Raw genomic sequence first — 18,344 nt, 5'->3', positions numbered from 1 at the left:
GTGTACAGTACTATAAAATCCCTCCTGGCCAGAGACTCCAAAATCCTTTTACCTGTAAAGGGTTAAGAAGCTCAGGTAACCTGGCTGACACCTGACCCAAAGGACCAATAAGGGGACAAGATACTTTCAAATCTTGGGGGGGGGGGAGGCTTTTGTTTGTGCTCTTTGTTTTGGGGGTTGTTCGCTCTTGGGACTGAGAGGGACCAGACATCAATCCAGGTTCTCCACATCTTTCTGAACAAGTCTCTCATATTTCAAACTTGTAAGTAACAGCCAGGCAAGGCGTGTTAGTTTATCTTTGTTTTCTCAACTTGTAAATGTACCTTTTACTAGAGTGTTTATCTCTGTTTGCTGTACTTTGAACCTAAGGCTAGAGGGGGGTCCTCTGAGCTCTTTAAGTTTGATTACCCTGTAAAGTTATTTTCCATCCTGATTTTACAGAGATGATTTTTACCTTTTTCTTTAATTAAAAGCCTTCTTTTTAAGAACCTGATTGATTTTTCCTTGTTTTTAGATCCAAGGGGGTTGGATCTTGCTCCACCAGGAGTTGGTGGGAGGAAGGAGGGGGGATGGTTAATTTCTCCTTGTTTTAAGATCCAAGGGGTTTGGATCTGTATTCACCAGGGAATTGGTGAAAAGTTTCTCAAGGCTTCCCAGGGAAGGGAATTAGCTTTGGGAATGGTGGCAGCGGACCAGATCTAAGCTGGTAGTTAAGCTTAGAAGTTTTCATGCAGGCCCCCACATTTGTACCCTAAAGTTCAGAGTGGGGAAGCAGGCTTGACAAGCTGTTTGGTCTTGGGCTGGAGTGAGGTCTCTAGGACACTGCAAGGACAACATTTAATAAGTAACGACTCTCTCCTCCTGTCCTTTTCAAATATCTACTAAACTAATGGCCTGATTATAAGAACTGGTGGGACACAGCACCTCTAACATTCAGCTCCCACATACTTTAATAAACAGAATCATATTCTCTCTCTACCAGTTCCTCCTCAAGTGAGAGCCCTGCATATCAGCCTACAATGGCTCTGGTTAAAATGTCTGGGAAATAGTGGAAGCTGTAGTTTTTCCTCACAGATTTTAAATTTCTGACTCTTGGAATGGGCTTTTGATAATGTAATGGGTGCAGCCACATGAAGTATGGCAAAAGTAAACGCTTTGCCTACACTCTCTATCTGCTAGTTCCCAGCTGAGGATTGCAGCGGAGTCAGTGAAGGAAAGACTCTGTGTCATGTACTCTAACTCCCTCCTCCCCTTGCAATGACTTCCTCTTCACTATCTGGCTTGGGGATAAAGGGCCAGATCCTGCTCGTCTTGGAATCAATTGGAGTTTTACTATTAACTTCAACAGGACCAGGAGCAGGCCCAATGAGATAATTTATCATCTGTGTTAACATATAAATATGTTATAATATAACGTAATAATATAAATATGTCTGTGTGAGTGCTTCAAGAATGCACTGGAAATGGCCCCAGTAATAAGAATCTGTGGTTCATATAATTTTCTGAAAATAGCACTGGGGGTTTAAGAGGCCAAAAAGTGAACTAGAATCAGTGTTATTCTGAGGCAGCCCAAAAGCAAAGCTAGAACCTTCCTGCTGCTTATCATTCTATCCTAATTGGCACAGTTGGAAATGTGAAGTGAAGAGAAAGTTAAATGTAGAAATGAACTGAATTTAATTATTCAGAATGAGAATATTTTAATATTACAAGACTATGAATATGCAAAAGGAAAGAAACAAACACTAGTGGGCCCTTTGAACAGAGTCAAAAGAAGCATTATAATTGTTTAACTTATAAATATTTGAGAAATTGCAGTGTTGGGAAGTAGCTTTAATACTTCTGTTATTCTACATTGTTGTGGTATCAAAGCCAAAGACAGCTGTCCTAGGCACTGACACTCAATGGAATAAGAGACAAAAACAAACAAACCCCCAAACCAGAAGACTAACAAACGGGCAACTGCTGGGAAAATGGACCCTTGTTCATCTAACCAAGGAACAGTGGAGTCCTTTAAAACATCATTTTGCTTATATTTTCTGATCTACTTTTTACACCATACTTCATGGCATCAAATTATTTGGATAAAACCTGCTAAAAAGATTTATCCCTCAATTCTGAAAGAATATAGTGGTTAAAAACAAGGTTCCAGATTATTTAGTCTTGGAGACCTAAGCCCTCTTGTCTACCAAGGGAACAGATAGAAGCCACACAAGTTTCTCCACACTGCCCTTCCAATATGCCTCAACCCTATTCTGAAGTGACCACAGTGAGAAGTTTGATCTCAAGTCATTCAGTACCCAGACCAACTCTGTTGATGCTGCCAATTATGACAGTACTTTTGTGGTGGTGGCAGCTGTCACCTGGGAACTAAACTGAGATTACCAAGTAATTTTACCACCTATCTATCAGCAGGTAATGATTTTCAATCACTGTAAACCTGCATGGGATTTGAACCAGTGATTAAAAAGGAGGGAAAGTGCTGTATTGTGGAGCCACCCCACTGCCCTTAAACATTTAACTCTCACCTATATTCATTGGTAGGGTCCCGTACATCTTGGGTTACACCAGAAATGAGAAATGGGTAGATGCTAACAAATATTAGCCACCCAGAGATAAAGCCCAAAGTTGGTTTTTCCTCCATTTCCCCCCTCAGGCTCTCTAACAGAGATAAATTTATCACAGTTTAAAAAAAAAAAGATAAGGATTAAATCTTTAATGTCCCAAACTCTTTATTTGTACATCGGCATTGTCCATAATGTCAGCATCACTCTGAGAAAAGAGCTCCTTAGTTAAAGAATCCTGAAAGGACAGCAGGGAGGTGGGGAGTACATAATGCAACAGTGCTTTAACAATGGTACATGAGTGTCTGAGGTTTCAAGCCCACTACCCAGTATTTGATCTTAGCAATAACATTTCATGCAAAAGCATGCAGTATAGCCCCTTCCACTCCCCTCTGCTAAATGCTGATTGCCATGCATCAGGATGACTGAATGGAAATATATTATGAGACTGAAGGATACCTCAAGGTTATTAGGCCTAAAAATGGACCTACCTTGACATTTTCCCCATACTGAAGGCCTTACCTTAAAGAGGGACATTCACACTGAAGCAAACTTGAAAAGAGAGAACATTTATACAAAAAGAAATTTACTTGGCCAGTAATTTCCTGTGTTCCCTTTGCTATTATTTAAGGATATTGTATTTTAAGAAGGGTTTTCTTCCCCAAAGCCCAACAGTGAAGTCATAATTCTGCATTTATGACATCACAGTCCACTGCCATGGAAATTACAGTGGTGCCAGAAATGCAGCATTGTGACTTGACAGCAGAAGGACAAGAAGCCCTCATTAAAAAGCACAAATATCTTTGCTCATTAGCAATCAATGTAAGGAAATAAATCTAAAACATGGGAAGATTAAAATGATTTATATTTCAGTCCAATATATTTGCAAGTTTTTTCCAGAAAGAAAGTCCCTCTTTAAGGATTCCAGCCACATTTCATTGTAACCTGACATTTGCAGCAGCAATTTAAACATAAACATACACCTGGCTTACTGAACAAATTTTCAGCGGCTCTCCATTGAGGCACCTACAAAATAAGCATGTTTTGTATGTGCAACTTTGCATGTTTGTATGTGCAAATAAGGTAACTGCACACGCAAAGGGCCTACTTGCATTCACCATTTATTACCCAATTTTCACACATTTGTGGGCATGCAGAGAAGTGTTTGGACATTCACAGGTGCATTAATGAAGCTCTGCTGAAGATTTTAGTAACTTTTCACTTGTGAAAAAAAAAATCACTCATGCACAGTTTCTCCAGTCATAGCAAGTGCATTGGCTAGTTCTAAAATTTGGTATTTGTGGGGTAATTTTATTTTGAATCTTTGCTGCAGCACAAAATTAAAACAAAATACATTGCTGGCATCCTTAAGACAAGACTTATAAGGAGGAATAGATTTAGGAAGAAAGATTTAAAAGAATGTAATATATATATACTGTGACTTCGAGAATGATAACTAAGGGGGACGGGGCTATGATAACTGCTTATGATTATTTCAAGGTTGCAGATACTAAGAAGTGATAGCAACTCTTTAGGGTGGTTGTACAAATGAGCACAGGAAAGTTTTGGCTAGCCAGAGAAATCTCTGAACACTGAGGTCTGTTATACTGTAGAACAGTCTCCCAAGGGAAGTGATGCAAGTGTTGTCATTAAGAAAATATAAAACTGGATTCAAATTGAGCATACATAATTTAATAACAATATTTCTCAACTATATGGCCCCTTCATTGGAGGATATCAAAGTGCCTTATACAGGTGGGTAAGTATTACTAGCCCCATTTTACAGATATGAAAACTGAGGTATGGAAACTCTAGGTGATTTGTCCAGTCACACAGTTAGCCAGTACAAAAGCTGGTAAAAGAACCTAGATCTCCTCTCAGTCCTCTTGTTCCAAACTCTAGACATAGTGCTGCCTCCCAGAGCCTTTAGAATTACAGACTGAACAGACAGGCATTGGGAAAAATATTCTCAACAACACAACAATGGTGGTAATGGGTAAGCCTGCAAAATGCAGGGGATTCAGATCAGATAAACCAGACTTTCATTTGGCAGCACTTGCTTTTATTCCACATTGCCATTTACAATCCTACCACAGCAGAGCAAGAGATTACAACTGGTCTTTCCCATCTCTAATTTTTATGATTCTAAGACTGCAGATCACTTTTGAAGCTTAACAGAGTTGATGACAGCAACCTTTTATATTGGTAAAGTTAGAAGTTATAATGGTGTGGAGGTTGAAAACAATGTGTTGCTCTGTGAAAGTTGGGTGTTCACAGCAAATCACCATAGTACAATTATTTTGTTAGCTCCATTTTTATACAGCCACAATAAAAATGGGTTGCTACAGGCACTGATAAAACAATCACAGTACCATACTTTGGTTTCATTGCCAAACAGATACCCCATAGGGTAAACATTTGGTTTACTAAGCATTGTAGTAGTGTCCAGCTGAGTGTTCCTCAACCTTTTCAGGGTGGTGACCCCTTATTTGAAGGTAAAAAATTTTCCAACCCTCTTAAATGTATTCTAAAAGAAGGGATAAAAAAGTCTAAGGGGTAACCATGGTAAGTCTATACAATTTATTTGTGGATGTGTCTAGAGAGGATGACAGAGAATACTGTCTATACTCGTTCATTAGCCCGTTCATTTATAAGCCGACTCCCCAAGATGGATAAGTAAAAATAGCAAAAACTGTATGACCCTTTCATAAGCCGAACCTATATTTCAGGGGTTGGAAAACTTTGGCGCCCAGCCCGTCAGGGTAAGCCGCTGGCGGGTCGGGACATTTTGTTTACCTGGAGCGTTCACAGGCACGGAGCCCCCCAGCCAATATTTAATTCAATGATTCCATAGAGTTTTAAATCATCAAATTTTGGTGTAGACCCGTTTATAAGCCGACCCCCGCTCTTTGATGAGTCACTTTTTTACCAAAAATGTTTGGCTTATGAACGAGTATATACGGTATCTGATCTGAGAGGGAAAGATTTTCTTTGCTTTAGATTGCAACAAAACTTTCAACAACTTGCGACCCACCCTGATTGCCTTTTGTGACCCATCCCCCAGAGGCTGTGACCCAGTGATTGAGAAACACCAATCTTACTTAAGTAGTAATTTTACTGTGTTCATGTTAATTATACAGGAAAAAGAAGAAAGAATAAAGGGCTGATTTTCAGAGATGCTGTACATCTGAAGCTCCAACTGACTTCACCCAGGTGAGCTGTGAATTCAGTGGGCAAGTGGGACTGGGCTAGAGTGGATCCTGGATCATAGTACCATTCTTTCCTTCCCCCCAGACACACAAAAATCCCTTTGTGGATGCTTCACTATTTGATGGACTGATGTGTGGGAGGTGGTGGGTCAGCAATGCAACCACACTGGAAATCCATGCGACTTTTGTGGACAAATGAATGCTTTTCACCAGTTTTCTCATTCACAGTGTGAGACCCCTCCTTTTGGGGAATGATCTAATCAAATCAGATTAATGGGCAAAGGCCATGCTGCCATGCAGCTAGAGAGGGATGGAGAGCAGAAAGCCAGCCTGGATACTTGAGGCCTTTGTGGTTCTTGGGGGATTAGCTCTTTCATTGTTGGAAGCCTCAATAACACCCTACGGCTGGAGATAGGAGAAAACTTGGCGTCCCCAAATGGAAGAATCCTAGGGTTTCGCAAACACAATATGGGAGTATTGTGACTGGTGGGGTGAACTGTCCCTTAGCACTTATTCTGGAGGACAGGGTTTAAGGTTGAAAGTGCAATTATAATAATCTAATTTGTCTCTCTATGAAAAGCAGCAGGGATGAATTCTGTGACACAAGAAAATTCAAGAAGTTCTTTGAAACTCAAGCACAAGCTTTCTAAGAATAATGGAAGTAAACCTTAAGAGACACTATCAAGGTCACCAGGCCCAAGATTTAACATATCCTTCCTCCTTACCTCCGTTTGCAAAATCCATTTAATTTCTATTATTTCCCCCCAAACAAATGCTTCAATACTATTTTTGCTTTAAAAACAAACAAAACCTTATAGCATCCCTATGCAAGAGAAGCACCTAGAGAACTAGAGCAGTAAGCACACTAAAGGAATTCACTTTACCTGCATAAGCGTGGATCCCATTGCCCTTCCCTGACCCACAACTATGCTACACTCTGTGTCACTCTTAGTAGTCTGCTGCTTAGCCCTTCGCTGATATTGCTCTGCCAATGGCTCCCCCTGTGCAAATGGCCTTGGAAGGGTCTTCTGTGCCTGGATGATTTTCATCCCAAGGCTGAAAGCCAACGATAGTTTAGGAAAGAGTTATGTGTTTTTAAGCTTCCAAGGGATCATTAGAATCAATAACTCATTTTGAAAATGATGGAAAATCCTTGACAATATCCTTTTAATTTAGAAAGGTAATTTACTTGGGTACAACCACCTGCTGAATAAACTTTCATAAACCTCATTGGAAGCTGCACTTTCATGAAAGTTGCGGAGTTGCTTGTAACGGGCATAAATCATATTTTCTGTGATGGTGTAAATACAGAAAGGCTGGCTAATGAACAGCCATGCAGCTGCTTCTTACAAATCCAAGTGGAAGATTCAAAGATCAGTTCTAATGTCTGGTAGAGCTGAAAGTGACATACTGGACCAATGTAGAAGAGATTGGGAGCATGACCATTACTGCATACACCAGATATTGTCCTTTCTAATAGCTGCTATGGTTTCCTCTATCACTCTGCAGAGGGATCTTTGCTCTCTTTGAAACAGGGACTGATCCAAAGCCCAACAGATTCAATGGGAGTCTCTCTTGGCATTGATATCAATGAGTTTTGGATCAAGCCTACAGCAAGCACAGCAAGAATAAAAGCCAGTATGGATTGTGGCAAGTTGGCCGATGTTCATCTGGTGGGTCCTGTGCTTTTCTTGGTGTGGGGGGGCTAAGAAGCCACACCTTGCCACTGCTCTTGGGCACCGAGGGCCCCGCTATTGGCCCAGGAAGGTGGTAGAGGAGGGAAGCGGGGGAAGGGTCTGGGTTTGCTCCTCGCTCTGAGTCCCAGCCCCTCTTAACCCCTGTGGGTTTCTTACCCTCTTCCTCCTTGGGTGGGGTTACCCTCGGTCTTTAGATGCTGGGGGAGGGAGTCTCCCTGCCTTGCCGGGGAAGGGTCTCCCTTACTTCAGTTCTCTGGTCTCTCAAATCTCACACACCTCCAAGCTCCAGTCCTCTCTCCTTTCTCCTCCTGCTCTGACTGCCTGAAGCAGGGGGTTTTATAGCAACCCTCCCTAGTTTACAGGGAACCACGCTTTAATTAGCCTAGGGCTTATACATTTCTCTCCCACTCTCCCACTCCAGTATCACAGGATGGAAAGGATTGTCAGGAATTCTCCCACATTTCTAGGGTTTCTGGGGTAACACAGGTATAACTGAGTCAGAATTTACTCTAGATATTTACTCAGAATTAGTTCTAATGCTGATGCCTCAGTCACCTCCTTTGGCAGATTATTCTACTGACCTCAGTGTTTGACCATTTTTCCTAATGTCTTAAGTTTCCTTTTTTTTTTTTTTTTTTTTTAATTTAAGGCCTTTATTTGTAATTTTATTACCCATAATTCACTTAAATCAATATCCCTCTTTTCTTACTTCCTCAAGTATCTATGACACAGGTAGATAGCAAAATCCCCCTTAGTCATCTTAGGTCTTGGTCAGAAAACAGCTGCACACTTGTGTAAATATGTGCCTCCTTTGCATAGGCACAACTATATATGTGCATGCAAATCTGGAATTTTGATGCACACACGACTAGATAGGCATTGTGTGCATTTGCAGCTATGTGCATTCACAGTGCATGTAAATGTGTGCCTATTTTCTGACTACAAATCAGGCCTCTTGGCTCAAAGGTGTTCTCACTATGTTAAGTCTTCCTAACCTCACTGTTGTATATCAAGCCCTTTTATCCTTTTACATTTTTAGATGACATTCTTATTCAATCAATATTTCCTTCACAGAATTGCAAGAAGTTAAAAATTGTAGAGCACTTCAAGTGTGCCTTTGTCAGGGTTGAAAACAATCAAGTTTATTAAACTGAATCAGATTTAAAGAGGAATTCTATATACTTTCCATTCCATTTGTTTTAGTCTTCTGTACTTTCTCCCTTTCATCTTTTATTGAATGTATGTGCAATCTTTCCTAGATTGATGTCCATATAAAATATTCTTCTGGATTATTTATGAAGATATTAAATTTTATTGGCCTAACACTGACCCATCTGAATCTCACTGGATGTACCTCCGACTTTGAGGTTGCACGGTTTATAATTGTGTTCTCATTGTGTAATCCTTTTGTCAACACTCAATACAAGTCACAATTTTCTTTTCCAAATGATATCACTTTTCTGATTAAGAGGTGGAGTAAAACTTTCAGATGATCTTGCCTGGGGATTCTAATAAAACAGGGAAAACCAAACAGGTGCAAACCTATGGAGCTGGTACAAAATAATCACATAGTGAATTAATTATGCATGGTGCACTTTCAGAGTGGGGAGATGCTAACTGTAAGAATTGATAGAGACAAGTTAGAAGAGAAGTTATCCTTGATATACTTTTTACTGAGAGGGAGGAACAGATTGAGAACGAGAAAATAATAGACCAGACTAAAAAATTTTGAATTCACCATCGTAAGGAAAGGTTTCACAGAAAGCAGTTATACAAGGCTACTAGGTTTCAGGAAGGCAAAGTCTGGAGAACTAAGAAAGCTGGTGAATAAGGTGTGATGAGAAGTATGGAAATCCAACACTGTGATAGCAGCCTGAAGGATCATAAAAACCAGCATAATTAAGTTGCAACATACAATTACCCCTACAAGTAAGTATTTCAGGAGCCACCAGTTACACTCTAGCTTTACAAGGAACTGCTTAGAGACCACCAACAAATCTCAATGGAAACGGAAGAGGTAACCAAACAAAAATATTAACAGTGATGTAAGGAAAAAGGAGCAAATATGCAAAAGGAGCTAATGCTATCAAAAGGGTGTGAAAGGAAATAAAAATGGCTTTTGCAATATATTAGGAGAGAAAGAATTATCAGAAAGAAAGAAGGCCCATTAACATATTAGGAGGGATTATATCAATGATCAGTCAAAATGGCTGAGATACTGAATTCCTTTTGGTTTTTAAGAAGAAGAAAAACAAAAATTCATTTGGACAATTAAATAATGAAGAACTTGCAAAATGGCTATTGATAAAGTAGAGATAAGGGAATAGCTGGAAAATGTGAATGTATGAAAAACTACCAGTAGATAATATGCATCCTGAGGTATTAAGGGAAAATAGCTGACAGAAGTACTGGATCATTGGCAATTAGTTTCAGAAATCTCTAGAGAAATAGGGAGATATTGGTGGCCTGGGGTAAAGCAAGTGTGGATTCATTTAGAACTTTACCTTGAGTTCTGGTCAGTCCATTACTAGAAAAATGTTGACAAACAGGACAGGTTTAGAGAAGAGCAACAAAAATGATTATGGGATGAAAGGACACGTCTATGTGGAAATGTTAAAAGAGCTAGATATCTATAGGTTGGCTAAACCTGGACTAAGACTTAACAGTTTACAAATATTTGATGGGTGTGAACAATGAATAGGAAGAAATTAAGGAGGAGAGTACGAGGGGGTAAAACTTGGACTAAACTGGATGAAATTAGAAAAGGGAAGATTTAGATTTAGGTTTTGAAATATTCCTATGAGTGAAATCTATTAGGTAGTGGCATATTCTCCCAGTGAAGTGGTGAAAGCCCAGTCACTTGGGATATATGAACCTTCACTGTTATCCCACAGAGGAAAATTCTGCATAGACACATGGGACAGACTAGATGACTTAATAGGTCTTTTCTGCACCTAATTTTTACGACACTTGGATTCATTGGGCCTAATGTTTTTTAATATCTTCATAAACTCTCTGAAGAAAGACACAAACAGAACATTGATCAGACTTGCAGACAAGACCAAACAGTACAATAAAGAGGGAACAAAATTAAAAGGAGCATGAGGGTTTCCAAAGCTTTGGCACCCAGTGGAAAATAATATTGTCTGATTAGGTATAAAAGTACCATACTTGCAGTGCTATAGTCAAGAGTCTGTTCTTTCTTTAGACTCTAAGCCAATGTTTTCAAATACCTCATCATAAAATTTGCCATACATATTCTTAGCCCAAAAGTTGACATTTTTGTAAAATATAAATACATCTCATTTGTTTGGTGATTTTCATTTAGAGGAAGAAAAGAATACTGAAAACTATTTTGCCTGGGTTCGGTTGCTTTAGCAAGAGAGGTGGATGTTTATTTACATTTGTTAATTTAAAATATGATACTTTATTATTACTTAGATAGGTATCTGGACATAACTAGACCATTAAACATTTTTCTTTCCTTTATTGGTTTTAGTCCTTAATGTTGTTTTATTATATTTTTTTATTTGATGTAATCAGGAACTTTCCCCCAAACACTACAACCACAAAGGTTTACCAAGGTGGGACTATTGCATAGTTCCTACTGAGAATGTATATAACTTGAAGCACATTCTTCAGACTGAGATATCCATAGAAACTGAGGAAAAGCTTCAAAATAGGATCTTGGGCTCTCTTCAGTTTGCAAAGAGACCGAATACAAAAATGTTACAGTGTATTCTAATCTGACACTTACCTTCAGAGGAACCAATACCAGGGAAATCTCTTCAGCAAGGCACTTACTCTGTTATTTCAACTTCTAATTTCTGCACCATGTGCATAGTTTCTTAATACAGCAAAAGAAACCAACAATTTTTAACCAAGTTATCTCCAGAGTTTACTCAAACTGCTACTTACAATCCGAGGTTTGAAGGGTGGCTTGATTTTCCTTTGTTCTAGAAGAACCCAGTCAATTTCCTTAAAGAACGGATGCTGTTTAATCGCGTCCTCCCCATTTTGCGACGCCACACAGCCTAGTCGCTTATTTGGGTTTTTTGTCATGAACTGGGGAAAGGAGAAGTTACAAAATATTAGTGACATATGGTTGATAATTATTTGCAATCCAACCACACATTCTCAGTGCAGCTCCTTGTAAGGATACTCTCCTAGAAAGGGCTGCATTTCCTGCCTGAGTGACAGGATTCCCTCTAGGGGTTAGAGGTTCCAGGCAAACTCATCTGAGACTCCTACCTGTAAATCTCATGGGAAAAGGCTCCCTCAAAAATTTCAGGAATATCCTAATTTCACCTGGCTGGGAACAGACTCCCTTTCAGTATTTCTACTTCTACTTCCAGTGTTAGACAAAACTGGTAAAAGCAGCAACAAACTTATTAAACCCTCCAGAGTCATCTTAAGGATAGACGTTCAGGGAGGCTATTATGTCTGGTTTGCTCTGCCATAAATATGATTTTAGATTTTTAACTGTTAATTCAATTGCTTTTCTTGAATTCATAGGATCACAATACGGATGCTCTAGCACACATGCTGGAGATGGAAGAAAAGGTGCAGGGACCTTGTCCTTAGTTCCCAGCGTTCCCGCAAAGCATGTAGCCATAATGTATTTGTTTGCACTGGCAGTGCTAGGAGGACACTAAGTCACATTCTAAGCAGCTGTCAGAGGGAGTGTAGTCTCATCCTGGAGTGGGTTGGGGCCTGGCTCTGTACCGCCCTTACACAAGAGCCAGTACACAAGAGACTTGGCTGAAGAGAACATAGCCTATGACTATTCTCTCCATGTGCAGCAAAAGCTGCCGATAGTGAGTTCTACTCAGTGCCTCTTGAGTCATTATACCTGCTACTGGCCTCTGCAGGTATAATGCTGCCAGGAGGCCTCTGCATAGGTGCTACCCCTCTCTCCCTTGCTCCCAGTAAGGGCCAGATTCTAAGAGTCATAATTAAGATAATAAATATTTCATGACCATGACGTCTATGAAAACAATATGATTCCGGGTGTTCCCATAAAAAGTCATGCACTGCATGTAGTCACACTCATGTAAAGTGGATATAAAGCACTACCAAAACAAATTCTGTGGGGCTGTAAATGATACTGGAGAGAATAAGGCCCCATGGAGTTTGTCACTCTGGCCAACATGTGAGTCAGCTAGATTCTTCCATGAAATTTTACATATTTGTCTCTCTATAGATGCAGTGTAATTGAGTATGGGAGAGTGATCAGGGTTTTAAAATAGTTTAACACTATTAGTTAAATATTATTAATTGCAAATTTTTGAGTTTTGCATTTTTTCCAATTACCAGAGCATCCTTCCTCATAATTTCCAATGGCAAACAACCAGTTTCATGGATATTTTGGTGCTTTGTTATCTTTACAAATTCTTAAGCCAGTACTGGCAGCTTTTTAACAGTATTCTGATAGAAAATAAACTTAATGAGAATTAACATATTGACTTTTCCTTCTATTTTAAAACTAAGGTTACAATCTTTGCATTTTTTGCCAGCACAAAGCCATGACCTTTGCTCATTCTTCTGCCCCAACAACCTTCCTTAGCCAGAATAGATCCCGCAGCAGAATCATACCCAAGGAAAATAGGTTTTATTTCATATAATCCTTTCAATATCTTTCTCCTTTGACCAACACATTTTCACAACAATATGGTTTTATTGTTTCTTTATACCATAAGACTATTTTGGACAGCCAAGGACAAATGTGGTTATGTCAGGCGGAAAGCTGCACATATACATTTTCCCTTATCTCCAGTATGCTGGCCAGGGCAAAGTTACACAAACATCTGTGCCCTAGCTATTGGCTCCTGTGGCTTCTCCCATAAGTACGGTGTAGTTTTACCTTGAGCGATCTAGTTAACTTAGAGAAAGTGGTCCCCACAGATAAAGCAGTAATTTCAAATAACCCTTTGCAATGAGCATGTTGAGAAGTCCCAGCCTTTCACTTATTACTGAAGCAAAGAGCTTAGCAAGGATTGATGAAAGTATTAGGCATGTGTGGGTGAAATATCCCTCTGTGCTGTACCGACCTGGTAGCCCTGTGCCAGTGAGAGGAATGGGGGTGGTGGAGAGGATGCATGGGAGCTACAGGCAGAAGGAAAGGCAGAAGAGGTCAGAAGCACTCCATCTTTACGTTGGGAAGTTCCGCTCTATATTGGAAGCAGGCTAGTATGGAGAAGATGTTGGGGGAAGCCACAAAGAAGGACCTCTGGATCTCTGCTTACGCAGATCCAGTTGCGAGGGACAAAGAAAGTGCAGTGGCTGCTGTTCTAGCCTATAGGTAGGAGATGCTATAGCAGCTGCAGAGCGGAGGCAGTGCAGCCCCATTTCATGCCCCCAAGATGTGGGCTGGAGTTTGCAAATGAGTGCATATACACCCACCCACCCCCAAGCAGGACAGCCACATATAAAGTCTCAGGCTCCATGGAGGTTTAGAGAGTTTTACCCTGATATGAATAAACAGTGTATCTGCAACTATTTGAGCTACCAGGTTACCTGTTCACATGCTTCAGGAAATATGCTGAGAGATCACCAACAAGGGAGAGGAAAAACTTCCCCCAACCGCATAGTATTACACAGCTGGCCAGGTGCATGATGTTTTTTGTTGCACCTTCCTTTTAAGTACTGGTACAGGCCACTGTCAGAAACAGCAGATAGGACTAGACTGCTGACTTGTCTGAATTAGGATGAGAACTTCCATGTGCCTTTCTCTTGAAAGAGCAGTAATATTTTACATCCTTGTCATGCCTTTCATCCAAAGTGCTTCACAAACTGCAATATGACTGAAAAACAGCCTCTACAGTGGAGGAAGACAACGGACCACTGCACAGCATATTCCATAACCATGAGTGATAGGGAAAAATTGGCCAAGGGCCCTGGAGCAAACAAATATTCATACAAATACGGCAGTGGGATCGTTAACGTCCTCCACAGAGGACAGGGCATTGTTTTTTACAGGATAATCTGCATAGACTGCTTCACAATTAGGGTTGCTAAGCCTCCAGGATTGTCCTGGAGTCTGCAAGAATTAAAGATTAATCTTTAATGAAAGATTACATCATAAAATGAAACCTCCAGGAATCTATCCAACCAAAATTGGCAACCCTACCTCACAATGAACTCACATGGAAGACAGCTTATCTGCTTCAGAACAGTGACCATAAGAATATAAAAGTGACTATTTTATTCTACACAGATTCTCATATTGCCGCCATCAACTAGTATCTGAGCACTTTCCAGTAGTGAATTAAGCCATGTGACTAACATCTGTCACGTGCTGTTTGTTCTCTCTCATTCTCTCTCCACAGGGAGAAGTGTGTGTGCAGTGAAGTTTGTTTTGGTAGGGTTTTGTTTTGTTTCCTGTAAAATTTATTTCAGCTGCTAAAGAAGCAGTTACTGCAGCCCTTAAAATGGTCTCTCCCAATGAACATGTGACCCATAGCTGGATCAGCAATTGATAGGAGCCTAGCCTACTATCTTCTGAAAGATACAGTGCACGTCTTCCGTGCAGTACATTGTGGTTCCAAACAACACATCAGCCATCCCAAGGACAGCACTTCCAGCTTGGTCTTAAATTAAAGTGAGCTATTTTCACTGTTTCTCCAGGTTCCCCAATAGAAGGCAAGTCTCATGTCAGTAACTGCCCGTATTTTCTCCTAGGGGAAATAAAAACAATTTTTATGAAAGAGACTTTGTCAAAGGATGATGATATACTGAGAAAACCATAAAATGCATTCCTAGGTTCCTCTGCTTTATTTCACACACAGGAGCAGCTAAGTGACTGGGAGAGAGAGGAGACCAGGAACCAGCCCCAGTGCACCCTGGAGAAGAACAACATGGAAGCCATATGATATGCTTCTTGTACTGTGTAATCCAGATATCAAAGCAATAGAAGCTGGTCTCTGTCTATATCTGGTTCTACCCTCATGCCAGGCTGCAGGCAACCAAGACATCAGCACAAGTATTTTTTTTTAAAGTGCAGGGGATTAAGATGCTACTAATTAGTGTAGTTTAGTATTCTACCCCACAACCTAATAGGACTCAGATGTAGATACTGAGGGTCAAGAGACCTGATGAAATGATACCGATGAAAATATTTTAAAAGTATTTTTGATGTTTGCCATAGTCTGTAATCTCTTAAAAGGCTGAAATGGACATTATCCTACTACCCCTTTTGTCCTTTTTCCATGTGATAAATATCAATTCATTTCCCTTCTATTTTCTATGGAGCACAAGCCAGTGCAGATTATTTATCTCCCAGTTTGCTAAAGCATCGTTGATGATGTAATTGTCAATACAATTATAGACTAAAAGAACCTTCCTATCAACCGCCACATGGCGGGATGGTGCCAATGCAGCAGGAGAACCACATAAAAAGTCACAGGATCACGTGTTAGTCATAGCTATTGCCTTTTTATTTTAATTTCTTGAGGCTGGATCCTGCTCCCAGTGAAGCTGATGCCAAAACTCGCAATGATTTAAATGGGAGCAGGACTGGACTCTTGCTGACATAGTGGTAAATTGAAATTAATACCATGGGCCCAACGCTCAGTTACATTTAAGCACCTTTGCCCCACTCTGGCAGTGTAAAGGGGTCTTAGTGTAAATGAGAATCTGATGTTGTAGGTCATGAGACTTAGGCAGCTAGGGGTTTAACAAACTGTCCAAGGTATTTAGGCACCTAAAGAAACAGATAGGTACCCAGTGGGATTTTCAAAAGCATCTCAGCAGATTAGGTGCCTACCTCCATTGAGATCAACTATTTAGGTACTTTTAAAGCTCCGACTAGGCACCTATCTGCATCTTTAGGTGACTAAATACCTTTGAAAATCTGGCCCTGTGTCATTTTTGAAAATGTACCTTAGGTGCTTTTGCAAATTTTACTGTTGGAATGTGAAGAATATTTTCTATCAGGTCAATTTTAAAGTAGGGTCAAATTTAGAGCTGAAACTATCTGATCATCTCCTTTTAATTTCTAGAACCAGCTTTAAACACAAGCAAGACAGATTAATAGGCCTCCATAGTTCTGTAGTGACTCAGCGATTCATGGCCCTATTCCTCCAACTTTGGTGACCCAGAGATAAGGCGCACAATACAGCTTCCCATTCAGCCATCCCCTCACTCTGCAGGAGCACAGACTGCAGCAAGTCAGCTTCCCTCTTCTGATACTAGATACTAGACACAGAGAAGGTGGCATAGGAACCTGACCAGCAGCTTGGGAATCCTGAAATTTGCAAGACCAATACTGAGTGCCAGAAGGAATTAATCTCATATTTTGTCATTCAAGGAGAACAAAAGTGCTTCATATATAGTCACAGCAAGGAATAGAGACCTTTGCTGGAATAATATGGACGCTGGTAAACATTTATGACTCAGCTGGTATATTGAGGCACAGCCAGCAGTAGGGTGCAGAGATGCACTGTTCCAGTGGAAGTTCTTGGGGTGCTATAGATAGGCACCAGATCTCTGGGAACAGAGGGAGAACACGGTCATTGTGTCATCGTTCCATAGGGTGCACCTCTCCTTTCTATATGGGGCCACTCTGCTGGCAACTGCGAGGGAAATGGGGCTGAGGCACCCTGTTTGGGAAATCTAGCACTACTTGGGGTGCCAGACCTGTGTAGTTCTTCTGAGTGTGCCCAGCTCCTGTAAATGAGTGCAAGGTGGCACAGCTCCCACAGCCACACTACAGCTAGTGCAGCTCTCAGGTGGTAACAGTGGTGGGAGTGTTAGTGTAGACAGAGCACTGGTATGTCATCAAGACCTGCTCTGAGCAAGGGTAGAGAAACAGGCCTCTGAGTTGGTCTAGGGGACACAGTAAAAATGTCCATGTCCCATCAACACAGGCACCACCACTCTTCTTACTACTGGTGGAGCTCTATTGGTGTTAGTACAAGTATCTGAAGCAACACGAAAGACCAGTGATCCTGATTCAACCATGAAGACTCATGCAGAACTCCCAACAAATTCCAATGACTGCTAAAGGACAGCAGCACTCCACCCACAGGACAAGGAGCCAAGTGATTCATTATCATTGTACACTAGCCTCAACCATTGACACACTGGCTCCGCAACAGCCTCTTCTTCCCCACTGCTCATACAGATCTCCGTGGTTTTCTGACACCCTACACCGGATGAAGAGAGAGGAGCGGAAGCTTGTGTGCCAATGGTGAGGGGGAAAAGGCTGATTCAGATAAGATGAAACATAACAAATTCGTCAAAGCCTACAATGAGGCTGTATTACAAACTAAGAGAACCTTCCTATCAACCACCACTGAGGCTGCCAAATCCTGACCCAAAGAGCTATCCAGGGTGGTAAACCACTTCACCAGTGCTGAGTGCCTACAACCTGCATCTGAACTGAGCACCAAGTGCTGTAAAGAACTATCATCCTTCTTCGCTGAAAAGATCACACACACCCAAGAAGCCTTCTCAAGCAGCATGGATCTGTTCCACCTATACTCACCAACCAATAGACCACATGCATTTTCACAATTCAGTACATCCATTTATTAAGAAGTTCTGGACATCCCAAAGAAATCTTGACCCAAGACTTGTGAACCTGACCCATGCCCTTCCTGGCTTGTGAAAGAGAGTCATGACCAACTGGTGCAACTCCTGACTGAAATAGCCAAAGTGTCATTCAGGCAAAAAACCTTCCCCTTCTCCTTCAAACACACAATATTCTGATATAGTGATTCTAGCCAACTGCTGCTCAGTGTCAAACCTCCCATTTCTGAACAAACTCATATAGAAGCTGGTCGAGGCTATTTACAAGCTCATTTAACTGAAGCTAACATTCTAGACCTGGCACTATCTGGTTTCAGGGTAGGACATGGAACTGAAATTGCCTTAGG

The 18,344-nt window shown here is 40.8% G+C and overlaps 1 protein-coding gene across 1 annotated transcript in view; it reads right to left on the bottom strand.

The window, feature by feature from the left end:
- The window catches only part of PRKCE (protein kinase C epsilon), a 477,162-nt gene that overhangs the window by 14,131 nt on the left and 444,687 nt on the right, over positions 1-18,344 (bottom strand). The window contains exon 14 of the mRNA XM_065400343.1: positions 11,386-11,532. Coding sequence (XP_065256415.1) covers positions 11,386-11,532 — 147 coding nt within the window. The remainder of the gene's footprint in view (positions 1-11,385; positions 11,533-18,344) is intronic.

Source organism: Emys orbicularis, chromosome 3 (assembly GCF_028017835.1).
Source record: "Emys orbicularis isolate rEmyOrb1 chromosome 3, rEmyOrb1.hap1, whole genome shotgun sequence".
NCBI lineage: Eukaryota > Metazoa > Chordata > Testudines > Emydidae > Emys > Emys orbicularis.
This window is presented reverse-complemented; position numbering and strand designations above follow the sequence as displayed.